Consider the following 14707-nt stretch of genomic DNA (forward strand, 5'->3'; position numbering starts at 1 on the left):
ACCTGTTTGTACCCACGTTCTTTTACAAGAAATATCTGATTCATAAAATTTATTATGGGGTCTGTACAAAGGGTTGATTTATCTTATTCCGCATCCAATTCCATTTTCCTATTACAAATTATTGTAACGGCTAAGGTTTTGCTTAACTCGTGAAATTATGTTTCACTGGATTTATATCCGTTCCATTAACGAATTGTCTTTATTTTAATCGTGATTCTATAATTTGACCTCACTTTTTGGGCTTTTTTAGACTTATTATGTTTCAACTTTTAAAGTGTTTTTGGTGACGAGACAACCTAGCATATATATACGATTATTTTTAATATTGTCGGTACTAAAATGTTATACGTAGCAAAATGCGTCATAATCCACAATCTCAACAATTCAAGCGAAATGCTTTTATATTCCAACAACTGTGTCATTTTTCATTACACTTTTATCACACTGTCCTGTATTCTGTTTCCGACGGCCTAAAGGCAAGTTAAAAAGGCACGGAATAAAATGCTTGTTTTCAAGTTTACGACATCCCTTTTCTTATCTTAATATGGCGATAGGTGCCGAATGAACGATGTTTAGGTGGAGGAAGGATTACGACGCGGATAAAGTACGATTGCCTGCCAAATACATTTTTAAAGAAACTCTTGTAGGGAAAAGAAATACATGAGAAGTGCCGATGGAATGGCTGCATTTGCATGCTATGTGTACATAATTTTTGGCCATTTTTGAGCTTGTTTGGTTCGACTCAGTGTTATCGTTTGTATGTAAATAAAAAAAAATATTTTAATGTTACTTATATTCAGTATCCAGGGTGGACAGAATGTAATATTTATATATTTGGTTGAAATAGTTTGAAGCTTTTAAATTTGCTTAATTGCTTATTTTCCGTAGTAATTTCCTTTCTCGCCTTCTTATGAAATAAGGTCATCTCTAATATCTAGGTTCTACAAATAACCTAGCTAAGGGCGTTCTATATTAAGAACTTATCCCTGTCAATATTATATAGGCTTAGGGGTATTTATTCAACAAGGTTAAGCTTTGTTAAAATTGAGAGCATTAATATACGAGTTATTTCATTAATAACTCCGAAATAGTTTTAACCTGTTTGGATGTAAATTTGTTGTAAAAAAATTATATTGATTAATAAAGTAATCCCTACACTATTTATGGACATGGTATCGTATCGTATCGAAGTATAAGTTTAATGCACCGTTTCATGTATTTAGGTACTTATATATAATATTATTGAGGGAACTTAGATGCTCGCGGTTAAAACGCCTCTTCAGACATCACAGACAAAATTTTTCATTGTACTTGAAATAAATAGATGGATCGAAGAATATAGAAGGAATCTTCATTCAACCTTCGCGCAATATTTATTCTAAAAACACGTTCTTTAAGACTTATAGCGGATCAAACATCGCCCCGGGGCGCTACAAATCACACAAAAACCTGTTGTAGGTAATTTCCGAAGACCCCGTCATGTTCTACATACTTTAGACATAAGCCAAACCTTACAAATTGCCTTCAACCTTGACCGCCAATATTTCATCGTTTTATTTATAGCTAGCATCTTTATTGGTACGAATGTTTCCGTTTAATAATTCATGTTTTGCAAGTGATTAATTTGACGTTTTTCAAATTACTTTTTTAACATAATATGTGTTGCTTGGGTTTGTCTGTTGCAGCTTATGGATTACTTTTACAATTATTAAGCTTTTATAAAGTAGTATCATATGATAATTAGGATCACGTTCATCGATATCTAAGGACACAACCTTTTCATTAAAACATTAAATACCTAATTGTTGCATATTAAAAGAGTTTGTTATAAACTCCTCGTTTAGGTTCATGTAAATAAAGAACAAAATTTACTAAAAATAATAAGTCATATTTAAGGCAAATGTTGACACCGAGTAAAGCAGCTTACACACCAGACGTTACGACGCAAGCTTAAGCGTTTTATCTGAGGATTAGTATATATCCTGGCCAATTTACGTGACTACGTGTTACATCATGGCCTCTTGTTTGGATCAGGTGCGAAGTTACTTTCCTTCAGAAAAAGTGCGTTGATTACTGTTGCGACCTTCCCCTATTATGGCCGGAACGTAAATGTCAGATAATTATGTCAGATAAATGAGCCCCGGGGGCTTTAAACATGACCGTTTACGGGGGAATCTTATTGAATTTATTTTTAATGCGGCAATATCAGTAAACTTAATTAGACCCACATCAGATGGTGTTTTAGTTCTAATAAGGTTTTTGTTGAAATATTTTTTCATTATTTTACATTTTACCGATTTTATTTATGTATTTAAATAGATCCTCTAGCTGCAAACGAAGGGTTAAATCGATATTTTAAAACAGCACGTAGATTTCTCTCGATATGTTTCATCTTCTCGCGTTTCCCATGTTCTATAACGAAAATAAATTGTTTTGCGCTAGTTTGATAATACCGCCGCTAGATTATGGCGAATAAATAAGGAAACAATTTATTATGCGCTAAGAATGCCAAAATAATGCAACAGAAAAAAAAAATGGCCACCCCATGAACTCTATTATTTACACTTGGAGTTCACACATTTTAAATCACTCATACAATTAACCATAATTGTAACATTATGGTACCTTCAGGGTGCTCTGCAATAATTTACGTCAGCGAACATATTCAGGTTAATATTATTTTTTTCCTGTGACATTTCCTTTGTGTGAAAGCAGTTAACTGCCATTTGCATTGCTCGGTAAATATATTGCGAGTAATACATTTGCTTTTGTTTTTTCTTGTCGAGTATTGTTGGCGAATTTTCACAGGTGGGGTGAAAATTGTGTAATGTAAATGACGCGAATAACACGAGAAATACTTTCATTGCGTTTAATATTGTATTTATAAGGCTTTCAGTGTAATAATATTGAATTGTTATAGTGATACACGATCAGAAAAAAGGTCAATAAAATTGCATCCGATTAATATTAATATTACATTAATAATATTTCAAAAGGGGAAAGGATTATATGTATAAGAATATCATATATGTAGAGCAAAGGGAAACAAAACGTATTCCAAAAATATTTCTAGTGGAAAATCTGTTTGCATCACAACAACTGTGCCAACAATCTCTAGCCTACAAAGTTTAGATTTTACAAGGCTGTGATAGACAGATGGACGGACAGTTACCAAAGTGAAACCAATATGTAGGTATTCTCTACTCGTATCTTCGAACAATGCGAACAAAATACAGAGGTGTATTCTCTAAAACAATTATTGTCAATAAAAGCAAACTGAGCAAGATTCTCACGACTTTCGAAATAAATCTTAGTCCTTAAAACACTCGGAGCTTTGCTGACTTGGCCTATTAAGTCTTACAACAGCTACTTTTAAACGTGGACTGTAAAAATTGCAGCGCACGATGACTTCGCTTTTTAGTTTTTTGTTCAAATTGCAATTAGTGAAGAGTTTGCGAATCCTCGCCGTGGTGTCAGAGATTGATGACAATGGAAATTTTATACATCGTTAGTCAGGATCGCGTTAGGTGAGTGCGCTGTTTTTTCAGTAATTCTACTCGTGCAGGTACATTACATTCTTTGTTTCTGTCCGATTGGAGGAGATAGCGGTCGTACAATCAATCTTTAGAACACAGCATTAAAGATGGTATACAGATTTGACTTAACGGGATGACGAGTATTGGATGTATGATGTATATTGTTATACATTTTTAAGTATATAATAGACTGCATACTTATTTAGAGGTTAAATAAATATTATAAAAATAATTCTAAAAATATGCTTTCCTATACACGGCAATAACAAAAATACATCAACATAATTAATGAAAACATTTTCTTTTATCGCAACGTAAATCAATTGGCATATATATTGGATACTGAGAGATATCACGTATCTATCAGATACCCTTTTATAATTACAACCCGTCAGCGTAATGGTGATCAACAATTAATCGGCAGCTAATAGCCAATAAATTCTGTCACCGCAACGATATATAACACAAATGGAAACAATAATTCATTTTTGAAGATCCAAATGAAAAATAAGCCTTCGGGTTATGACCGGTTTTTATTTGGCTATCATTGAGCTGGAAGGTTTCACAAACGCTTGTTTATATTTATTCGTATAATTGTTTGGCGATACAGTTATGTCCTATACAGCTTTTGTAAACTTTTTCGTCCGGTCTGTTGTACGGTTTGTGGTTCGTTAATTCGTTTACTTTATTTGACCATTTGTAAAGACAACTGATCGTATTTATTCAAAAGAAATTCATTTCTACAGTTTGCGTATGGTCTACAGTAGTAGGCATGAGTACCTACATGTTACTCAGTAGGTATGGTGATCCTTTAAAATAATATAACAAAGATACATACTACGATAATAGTAATCGTGGTTAATAATAATAAATGTTACAAACATTTCGAAAATGCTCATCCTAAATCAATGGAATTGCACTCATGAATCTATACCAATGCAATGCTTTTTTCATTAAAATTAAACAAACACACAACAAGACAACAACATAAAATCGTACAAGATTAAAAGTATAGAAGACCAATGAAATAAAAAATAATGAGTTGGCAAATAGTTTATTTCAAACACTTTTATTTGCTTATGATTTCGATCAGATGAAACTTGTAAAATTACTTTAACAACTAGTAAATTGGCGGGAGCAATGAGACTTTGATGAATTTTTGACGACTTTTATTAGAAATTGTACCTACTAGATAATTGCGTGAAACGAAAACACAAATCAATGCTTCTTCTTAACGAGCAAAACAAATTAATATGAATTGATTTGTCATATTTAATCTGCTTGAGCTTTTCAAACAATTACGTAAACTTCTTCTGATTAAAGTCTACGAGCATGAAATATAATGAACGACATCATCATCGTTCTCTCTTACACTTATGTTTACGATAATTAATTAATCTTGAAAGAACATTGGATAAAAGACATAAGGAAGACATGCAAATCAATAAAATTATGAAAACATGTACAAAAACTATATTTTCACTCACAACTTATACATTAGAACTATTGTGAAATAATTGCATGACTCTTAGGTGTAATCATATTATCAAGGTTTTGGCTTCTAGGAAAAGTGCAAATATTGTATGAGGCAGCGCTAGGATAGAACAGTACAATAGATAAATAAACTGAAAAAGTGCTCTTTAATATGGCAAGGAAGAGCGTTATTCTTAGTTGACATACCGTTACAGGCAGTTAATCCGCTGATCCGGGTGAGGTCTCGCCCAAGTGACGTTAGGAACCTCAACTCTTGTACACTTTGCTCTAGTGTCTAGTCATGCAATGCTTTTAACGTTTTAACTTAAAAATAGAGGAGAGGAATGACCAGGGAAAATACGCAATGGGTACGTGCTAGATGAATCGAATAATCTAGACGGATATTTATTACGTAAGAGTCTATCAGTCTGATATCTGATAGTATCAGATCAGGATGATCAAGACATAATTGAGATAGGAAGCATATTCATTTTAGGAAATTCTACTTATTGCACTGATAAATAAAATCTAAAGTTCACAACTTCATTTTAAATTGATATATTGATCGTGATTCATAGAAGCGCTTTGGGGAGGCCTTTGACAAGCATTGGCACAAAACAGGCTAATACAATACAATAAAATATTAATCGGAAATATTTTTTGATTAAACGCTCTACAACGAATTCAAATACCAAATAAATATTCAAAATAGTAAATTAATTATTCCGTGAAGCTCATATCTTACCATTATCACGGGTCACTTAATTTATCTTGACATTACGACATCGCAATATTCCTACGCAAATTAGTGCATTAAGATATGCTATTTACTATTCATAATATGTGGTATTGTTCATCTATCGACACCGTTTCACTCATAATAATATCATTGATTAGATGGTATATCGTTATGAATATTAAATGAATGTTCACCTTATAATAAATTCAATATGGTGGCCGAAGTTTTGGTTAAATGTGTGATACTAATATTTTCATCGCTATATGGATACAATTGTTTAACACGTGAGTACTTATTAATGTTTTATTTTACTTAAAAGGATATATAGGTATGCATTTAATGATTATAGCAATTAATTTAATGTAACTACGTGGAATTTTGTTTATTTGTAGAGCAGGATTGTTACCTTGACTGTTGTCTTGTAATTATTTTATTTCTTCTATTCTTTGTTATTTTTATAACTAAAACAATAAACCGTTACAATATTAAAACACTTTGAAAAGCGCAAATTAAAATATATATATATATATATATATAAGTAGTCTATTGGCTACTCCTCTTTCCAAGAGTTTCAGTGTTACACAGCCTTATGACGTGCGTGGGAGACGAAATATAATAAAAATTTAGTGGCCTTGGTTAAATGTGTGTGTCCATACGACCTCCATTATAAACGGATTGATCAAAAAACTAACATTATTAAAATTGTGTTAAATGTCAAATATGAAAAGATAATTTAGTTCAGTAAATGTCTGCTTCAATAATTCAAAAGGTCAAAATATACCTAAATATTCGAGTTCCAATACAAACTGCGTATTGATTCAGTTTATCAGCAATGTAACAACATTCGTAATTTATTGCTACCGATAGTGTCGATATCGAGAATCCGCATAATAAGTTAAATCTCCCGTCACAGTCTGACGATGGCGTGATTAAACATTTACTCGGATATTACTCGACGCTTTATTTCGATGCGATATTTATTTAATAGTATTAACACAGGTATTATAAATTGCCTGCCGTTTAAAATCATCGGTATTTAAGGTGATTTTATTTAAATGTATTACGTCTGAAGGTGCTTTAAATCAAACCTTATGCTTCGTCTAATACCGTTTAGGATCAGTGGTTTAATTAACTGAACTATAATAATATGTTATACTATTAATCGCAAGTAGTTACCGTGATACAACGTGAAATAAATTATCATAATGAAGAAACATCTACTACGTATATTATATGGAAAGTATTGATTAAGCTAATTAGCGAATGTAGCACAAGCATTAGTTCATTATTTGTATTATGAACAATGACTAGAATTTTTCACCTAAAGAGACTTTTTAGTGTTTCCAACAGCATACAATTAAACGAGAGCGAAATACATTAGACAGTGAAATGAAGTTAGTAATTACTCGTAGCTTACGCTTTGTTAAGCTCTTGTAAAAATAGCAGTTAATTGACTTAGTCAGCGTTAAAAATACGTCATAATTAAAACTGAAAGAAATCAAAGAATATTTGTTGGACGACAAGAGCGGGACTTTACAGTGTTTAAGACGTTTCAATAAGTACACGGACAATCTTTTAATTTAGTTAATTGCTAGTCACGCTGAAGAGGTTCAAGTTGTTCTTGAGAGATCACGAACGTCTTTATCCAATTTATTTAACGATGGAGGCGCTCTCATTAGAGATCGTAGTGGACTGTGCCATTCGCCTTCGCTTGCATCTTCTTCGTTAGTGCTGAGTACCTGGCCAAACCACCCAGACGATGTACGAACTATTCATTAGGGAATACATTTGAACCTTTGACGACTGTGAAACCACAAACATTAATTCGCCATATAACATGTTCTTAACGAAACCGTTCCGCATGAAATTATGGGTTGTCAATTCCTATTCGAGTAGAGTGTAGTGGAAACGGTAATTAAAGCCGATTTACATAATATAAGAAAAAGCATGGAATCAATACGGACACTATATTTAAACATTATACTTAAATAAAAATGTTATTATATTGAAATATTGCAATGATGCTTGAGTATAAATAAAAATGTTTTGACTACTAAGAAAGACCTGCAGTGTTTATAAATATTTCAATAGCCACTTATTATACAACCGATGGTTTCGAAATCTTGAATTTTTATCATAATACTACCCGCTTTCTGAATACAATAATATATTCTCTGGTAAATTACATTCGAATAACAGGAAGCATAGTAAAATATTACTTGATATAAAGTTATATATCTTAACGAATATCTTTTGTCGCCGCGTGCTCGTGACAATATGATGTAGACAATTCCTTAGAAAAGGGTAGTGCTTCATTTACTATTACATCTATGGCCAGCTACTGTCCTAAAAGACTTTCATACTGTATTCAATGCGTAGTAAATTTTATCATGGGGCTCCTCGACGCTGTGCCAGTTGGCTGAGGCAATGAATATGTTTTGTATCAGAGAGTAAAGGGAGCACAAAAGACAATGTTTTACGAAAGGGTGAGTTACATCGGCCTCCTCACGTTCTTGAAATATGATTTCGATAAGTCGCAGGCTATTGGACAGGATCCCCGTTTTTATAAAACGGTTTATTTTACATATGTCCCACTGTTACCAAATTGTTAGTTATGGTTCACTTTATTCCGTACTAGTGTAGCTCTGAATAAATATAATATACGTCGATGGTAAAGTTTATAAAAAATACCAATACTTTAACAAATATAACAATTAATATCAAATAAGTAATATTACATAAAAGTGGTAGTTTGTTGAATGAAATATTTGTAATTGCCGAATCAATTCTTTTAATCAGGAAAGTTACGTTACCTATAATTTACCTACTGACAGAGATGTTATATCTAGATATATCATGGGTTATCATCTAGGAAGACCTGCGGCTGTTGAATATATTGTATTTATCAAAGTCTATAAATACACTTTGTATTTTGTCTCGACTATAAGGTTATTTAAATTTGTAACGTAAATTATCTAAGTTAATTTTTTTCTTAAAAAATGAATCAAAGGGAATTTTAAGAAAATAGATTACTTAGCTTATCGATACAAACGTTAATAGCATGGAAGATTGACGAATGGACAAAATAACAACTAATATAACTCAAATACGGACTTAGTAAAAGAAATAATATCGAATAAAATGTAACATATAAGGGCTGAAGGAATAGGTTATTAATCACTAGATATGATGCCGAGAAAAATAATATCGTCACATGTTTCCGACACCGTGAGATTAACACGCCTTTCTGAAACTGTACGGGCTATCGATAATAATCCTACCTTTACTTGTGTTGGATATGAGGAAACGTTGATAATATAAAAGTTCTGTTATTAGATATTGTGGAATAATTACTCAGTTTGGTCAATTATCTTTTTGCTGGCAAGCCTTGGATCGAACATTCAAGCGGATAGAACGTGCCACACAATAATTAAAGCGTACCTACTGGAATAAGCATGGAGTTTACGCTTTTTTTAAAACGGTACAATTCCAGATAAACATTTAATTTAAATAGAAAGATTACATGTAGAATAAAATAAGAGATAAACAGAACCAAGTACATTTAAAGGATATTTTACACATTAAAGATCGTGGATCGATATCAGCTGCCAACATGATAAACAGAATAACATTTAAATCCATTAAAAAAAATGATTCCTTTATTTATTTTGTCTAGCCGACTGAAAGTTTACGAACCATTATGTAATTATCTCGTTACCAATTTAAACTCAAAATATAAAGTTACCAATTAGCCTTTTACTCAGTAAATGCATAACAAGTAAATGCGCGAATAATTCTTAAACCTGTTATAATGTCAGATGAGCTTGATAATTTGAAGTTAAATTTCGCTACAGGCTTTTTGAATATTTATAACTTTCGGATATTGTAAGTCTACGAAGTTTTAGTGCAGTGCTTATGCAGTGGGTGGGTTGCTATTGTTACTGTACCTATACATGTTTAGCTAAAGTAGTAAAATGCGATTCAGCAACAACTTTCAGACTTGCATATTTATGAGAAACTTCCAAAGACTGGTGACGTGAAATAAAAATAAATGGCCGCTGCATTGTTGTTCGGAAACGAATTTGAATTTAAAGGGATGGAAAATATGATTCAATTTACAACTTTTAAGAATACAATGATGTAGCTTTATCTGAAAATAAGATTGTACGGGCTATTATGATTGAATATTATCTCGGAGTAGAACTGGAAATTTTAGTTCTATAAATACAATAGTGATACAATATTAATGACGACTTTATGCAGTTACTTTGGAAGAGATTGTATTCTTGTTCCCTTGTAAATATACAATTTACTATCTAGTAGGTATCTATTCACGGTTTTATAACAAATCACATTATATAAATTCAGCTTATCACATACATGAATTCTAACTTTATACACGAATATTAACTTTTTCACGTGTTTGTTTTAAATAACAATTTGTTGATACACTTCCAGCGAGCCAACGTCCTCATTACAGTAATGACAGGATCATTTGAATACCTTCCAAATTCACAGCGCGTACGTTACTTTCAAACTTTTTACGATTATGACTGCGATTTTGATCCTCTTCTACTCGAGTTACCTTCGACTTTTGCCCTCAAATTTATTAACCACTGAATGATAATGGCCCCTCGTGATAAAAAATTTATTAGGAATTACTCAAAACGTATTTAAGAGTTCCTACTCGAGATAGCTACGTCTTGTTACGAAACTAATAATGTAGAACATCAGATTTCAAAATGTTTATTAAAAAAAAGTGCATTTTTAAACAATGAAAATGGAAACGAGCCTGTTAAAATATACAGCTTAAGTTATAAATATGCATATCCACTTAAAGTGGTGAAATAATAATTGCACTTTACAATTATTATGTGTGAAAATTATTACCTACGTTGCGTTTAGAACACTTCAGAAAGGTGTGATATGCAGTGTAACAAAAGCCCTTATAATTTCATAATGATAGGTAGAGATGACATCATATCATGTAAGTATTTGGAACTAAAGTTAATCTATTGTTATGTCACAATTACATTACGTGAAATTGTATTATAATTATTTAGCGTCACTCGTAATAACATTAACATAATTCGAGAAAAGACCAGCCCGCAAAGAAACACAAACGATGAGAATTTTATTTTCATGCTCACATTTGCGCAATTTGTATACAGAATGTAAATTAGAAAGCGCCTTATTTCAGAGAATGGCGTCAGGTTATTTGGCTCAGTGTCGCACAGTCGCTTGACGAATAAAAATATACTTAGACGAATAAGCTCCTCAGTCACATTCGTTACTTTTCAAATTGTTGTGCCAAATGAAATCTTCACTTGTCTTATGAAAGTCCACGGTCTTAAATCAACGAAATATTTTTTCATCAAACTTTACGACCTTGATATCAAACTATATGGACCAATTTGATAATAAAATTATCTTTACAACAAAATTGAATTGCACTGTTTACTTACCTATTTACTTGTAAATTAAAGATGAATTATTATCAGATGTACAATATCATTACCCGCAAAATGACGCTTAACACGTTTGAATAATAAAACGATCGAGAAGCCAACTTTTTGTTCCATTCCATTACGGAACGACGAATATTAACCACGTACCTACTGTTTAATTAACCTTTTGTTTACGAAAAGTCTTGCATTCGTTATTTCAACGTTTGTTGTCGTGCCAAGTGGTATAAAATGGGATTTAGGCGGCGACGTTTTATCGAATGTACAAAATCGAATCCGAGTTCCCAGAGGGCTGAATGAAAAAATGTTTTGTAGTGAGACCGGCGTCCCCGTAGCGATGCCCACTGAAAGATTTACAATGTTCCATTACCGCTGCAATATACGTATAGAGTATAGACACATGTTTTCAAATACCGTTTTAACTCAACTATCAATTATTTTCGTTCAGCATATAGATTATTGACAAGACAGGAACTCGCTGTAAGCAGTTGCGTACAGAACAAATATTTTCTTTTCCTGTTCGTTAATTTGGAGTTAGAACTTTTGGAGATTGTTGTCGAGCTTATATAATAAACATGGAAATACAATTTATGTTGACTTGTTCTAATATTTTCTTACGCTGTATTTGTTTAGTTTACTTTGGTGTATAAATCGTTTGTTAGGAAACTTAAACATAAAACGTTTTACAGTGAAGCCGTTTCGTAGTGATGAGAGTAATCTGAGAATTATTAATATCTCACATTAGTAATGACATTGAAGAGAATTTTATGAGTTTATGGGATGGGATAATACTTTAACTTAATTAACAAAATATGACTTCGTTTAAGTTATTAAATTTAAAACAAACTTTAAGATTACAATAACGTAGGGTATACGATTATTAACAGAAGTAGATATAATTATACTACAAAATATCTTCTATTAAAATTATATACAAATAGATAAATATTCGCTCTAGTCAGTAGAAATAACGACTAGCTCTTCGAGTATTTTATTCCGATATAACTAAGATTGAACACGACAAATACAACGTCGACCTACAATATGATGGATAGTAAACAAGAAATGCACTGAACAAAAATAAACCGAACGGAGTTTACACGGGAACGTTGAAAAATAAGCCAGAAGATTGAGGGTTGCGGTTCGCGACTGCTCATCAAAAATATCTCTAGCGCTTCCATTTACAAATGTTCCGTTTAACTATAGTAAATATTTAATTACGTATTGAGTTTTTGTTAATTCAAAATACGCTTTTTAATTTGCAGTAGTGTTTAAATTTCAGGGAATATCAACATGCTTAAAACTTACACTAATTACGGATTATTCCTGAAACCAAAGATAACAGAATTTCTTATTCTAAAACCAAATTTAAACAGAATATAAGCCATATTATTACATGCAATATACAGATAGATATATAATAATAAACAAATTTTCTTTCACACTAAACAATAAATTATTCCACTACTAATGAAATCGAGATAACAGAAAATAAGTTGTTCAGAAATAAAAGTGTACCAGCAACGAAGAAACTTCGCAGCTAATGAATTGTCCGTAGCGATTGAACTATTTAAACTTCTCTAAGACTGACCTAAACAGAGGAATACATACGTAGCTTTACCTCTTAGAACTGATTGTGTATCCCACTCACGACGCCGCCTCGTTTGTAAAGGTAACAAGGTTGAGTAGGGAAAGAGTTAAAAGGCTTCGCCCTGCTTCAAGCATCCTTCGGGTTTAAGTTACGGATCATTAAGCTTATTTTAGCTGTGGAATTTACAATTTTAAATTTTGTTTTGTTTAAGAATTTTTTTTTGTAATTTAGGTCATATAAGTTTTTCGTGATAGCCTAATTAATTGTTTAACATATTATTGTTTATAGTGTAGAGTCGAAAATGAATAATAATTAGTAGGAATCTTCTGAATATTTAATAAATTTTATAAAAAAGTCACTATTTGAACTTTATACGAACATAATGAAGTTGGATTCGGATATAATTTTTATATATAACACAATAAAACGTCTTATAATTTTTAAACTATATATAATACATTCCCGCTCTTCATTCCTCAAACAATTCAATCATGATCAAACCAATGAAGCTACCTTTGTCGACTAATTCATTCAGCGTTCAGTGTAATCTAAACATAACTGGAAATGATCGCAACTAAATCGCATCTCAGGTACAAACGCAAACAATTGAAGCTTATGGAAATCAAGGCCCCTAGTATTTTACCGGATTAAATATACTAGCAATTAGTGCCGTCCTGTCCCGGCAGGCTAGTTATTTATCGCGAGGTCTTAGACTTAATTAAAACATCTTACTTTGAGCAACCCAGAATTGTATTTATCTATACATTTTGTTTACAATTGTATAAATTAAAGATTTGATTACCGTGTCTCGGGACAACTTAGTATCAAATTGGCGATGGAAATAAATCTTTTCCGAGTAATGTTATTATTGTTTGAAAATTTATTTGGAAGCATTAAATTTAACCTGTTAATATGATACGTTAAACTTCTTATTATAAAATAAAACATAATTAGATCCCTATTTTTACGACACTGATTTTTGAATAAAATTTAACGAAATGTTTCTAAAGTAGTACTTTATATACAAACGTTTTACTATACAAAGAAAATGCCTAAAGGGGAATGTGAAACTTAAAGGTGAAAGTAAGGGTCTAAATTCTTCTTTAATCACTGCCGGGAGGCCGGATCTTGTGGCATTTGAATGTGCAGTTCAACTGTGCGAGACTCAAGCGGAATGCACGATTTGAATTAAAACTCCATTTCTAAAGACTACTCGGGGATTACGGCAAGTTTCGATGAGCCATCTTGCAAATTAATTAACTAATTTTACGCTCCACTTCATAGTTACAAAACCCTTGGAATATGAAAGATTTCATTACAGTTATTATTTCTTGAATAAAATTTTCAGACCGAGATGATAATGTTATGAAAGGCACGTTTAAGTTTAAATGAATCTTCATTCAAGGCATATTTATATTACCGAAATAGTAAAAGTATATCTAATTATAGAATTTGAAACCATCAGATTATTGTTTAATCGCAATAAATGTATTCAAAAACAAAAGACAGATTCAGTCAAGATAATGTGCATATTAAAAGAGGAAATAATGCTGTCCCTACAACATTATTGGGCCTTTTAACTCGACTAAAAATAGGGTTGGGACCATTATTTTAGCGAGAGTACGCGTGAGGCAATTCAACGTAGAGCCTATAAACAATTAAACAAGTCTGCTTAACCGCGCGGTCGTATGTAAGCACGTAATGTACGTATTTGGTAATTGTGGCAGTAACACAACACAGACTCACACACGACTGCAATACGTTCAAAGTAAAACAGCCTATTTTGTTTTATTATAATTTATTACGAATCCCGGGCGTATGAGCTCTACTATATAACCCATTTCTTGTCCGCGTTTATTATGATATTATAAAGATGCATTTTATTAAGCTTCAGGCGCGTTAT

The 14707-nt window shown here is 32.0% G+C and overlaps 1 protein-coding gene across 3 annotated transcripts in view; it reads left to right on the forward strand.

The window, feature by feature from the left end:
* The first annotated feature begins 5859 nt into the window (after positions 1 to 5859).
* The window catches only part of LOC149908453 (lachesin-like), a 75111-nt gene continuing 66263 nt past the window's right edge, over positions 5860 to 14707 (forward strand). For all 3 annotated transcript variants that reach the window (XM_090101927.1, XM_090101924.1, XM_090101926.1), the window contains exon 1: positions 5860 to 6032. In XM_090101927.1, the coding sequence (XP_089958053.1) occupies positions 5960 to 6032 (73 nt within the window). In that variant the 5' untranslated portion in view covers positions 5860 to 5959. The remainder of the gene's footprint in view (positions 6033 to 14707) is intronic.

This window comes from Colias eurytheme, chromosome 5, assembly GCF_061535395.1.
Source record: "Colias eurytheme isolate Ceu_HAF_F1 chromosome 5, ilColEury1 Martin Lab GWU primary, whole genome shotgun sequence".
In the NCBI taxonomy this organism is placed as follows: domain Eukaryota; kingdom Metazoa; phylum Arthropoda; class Insecta; order Lepidoptera; family Pieridae; genus Colias; species Colias eurytheme.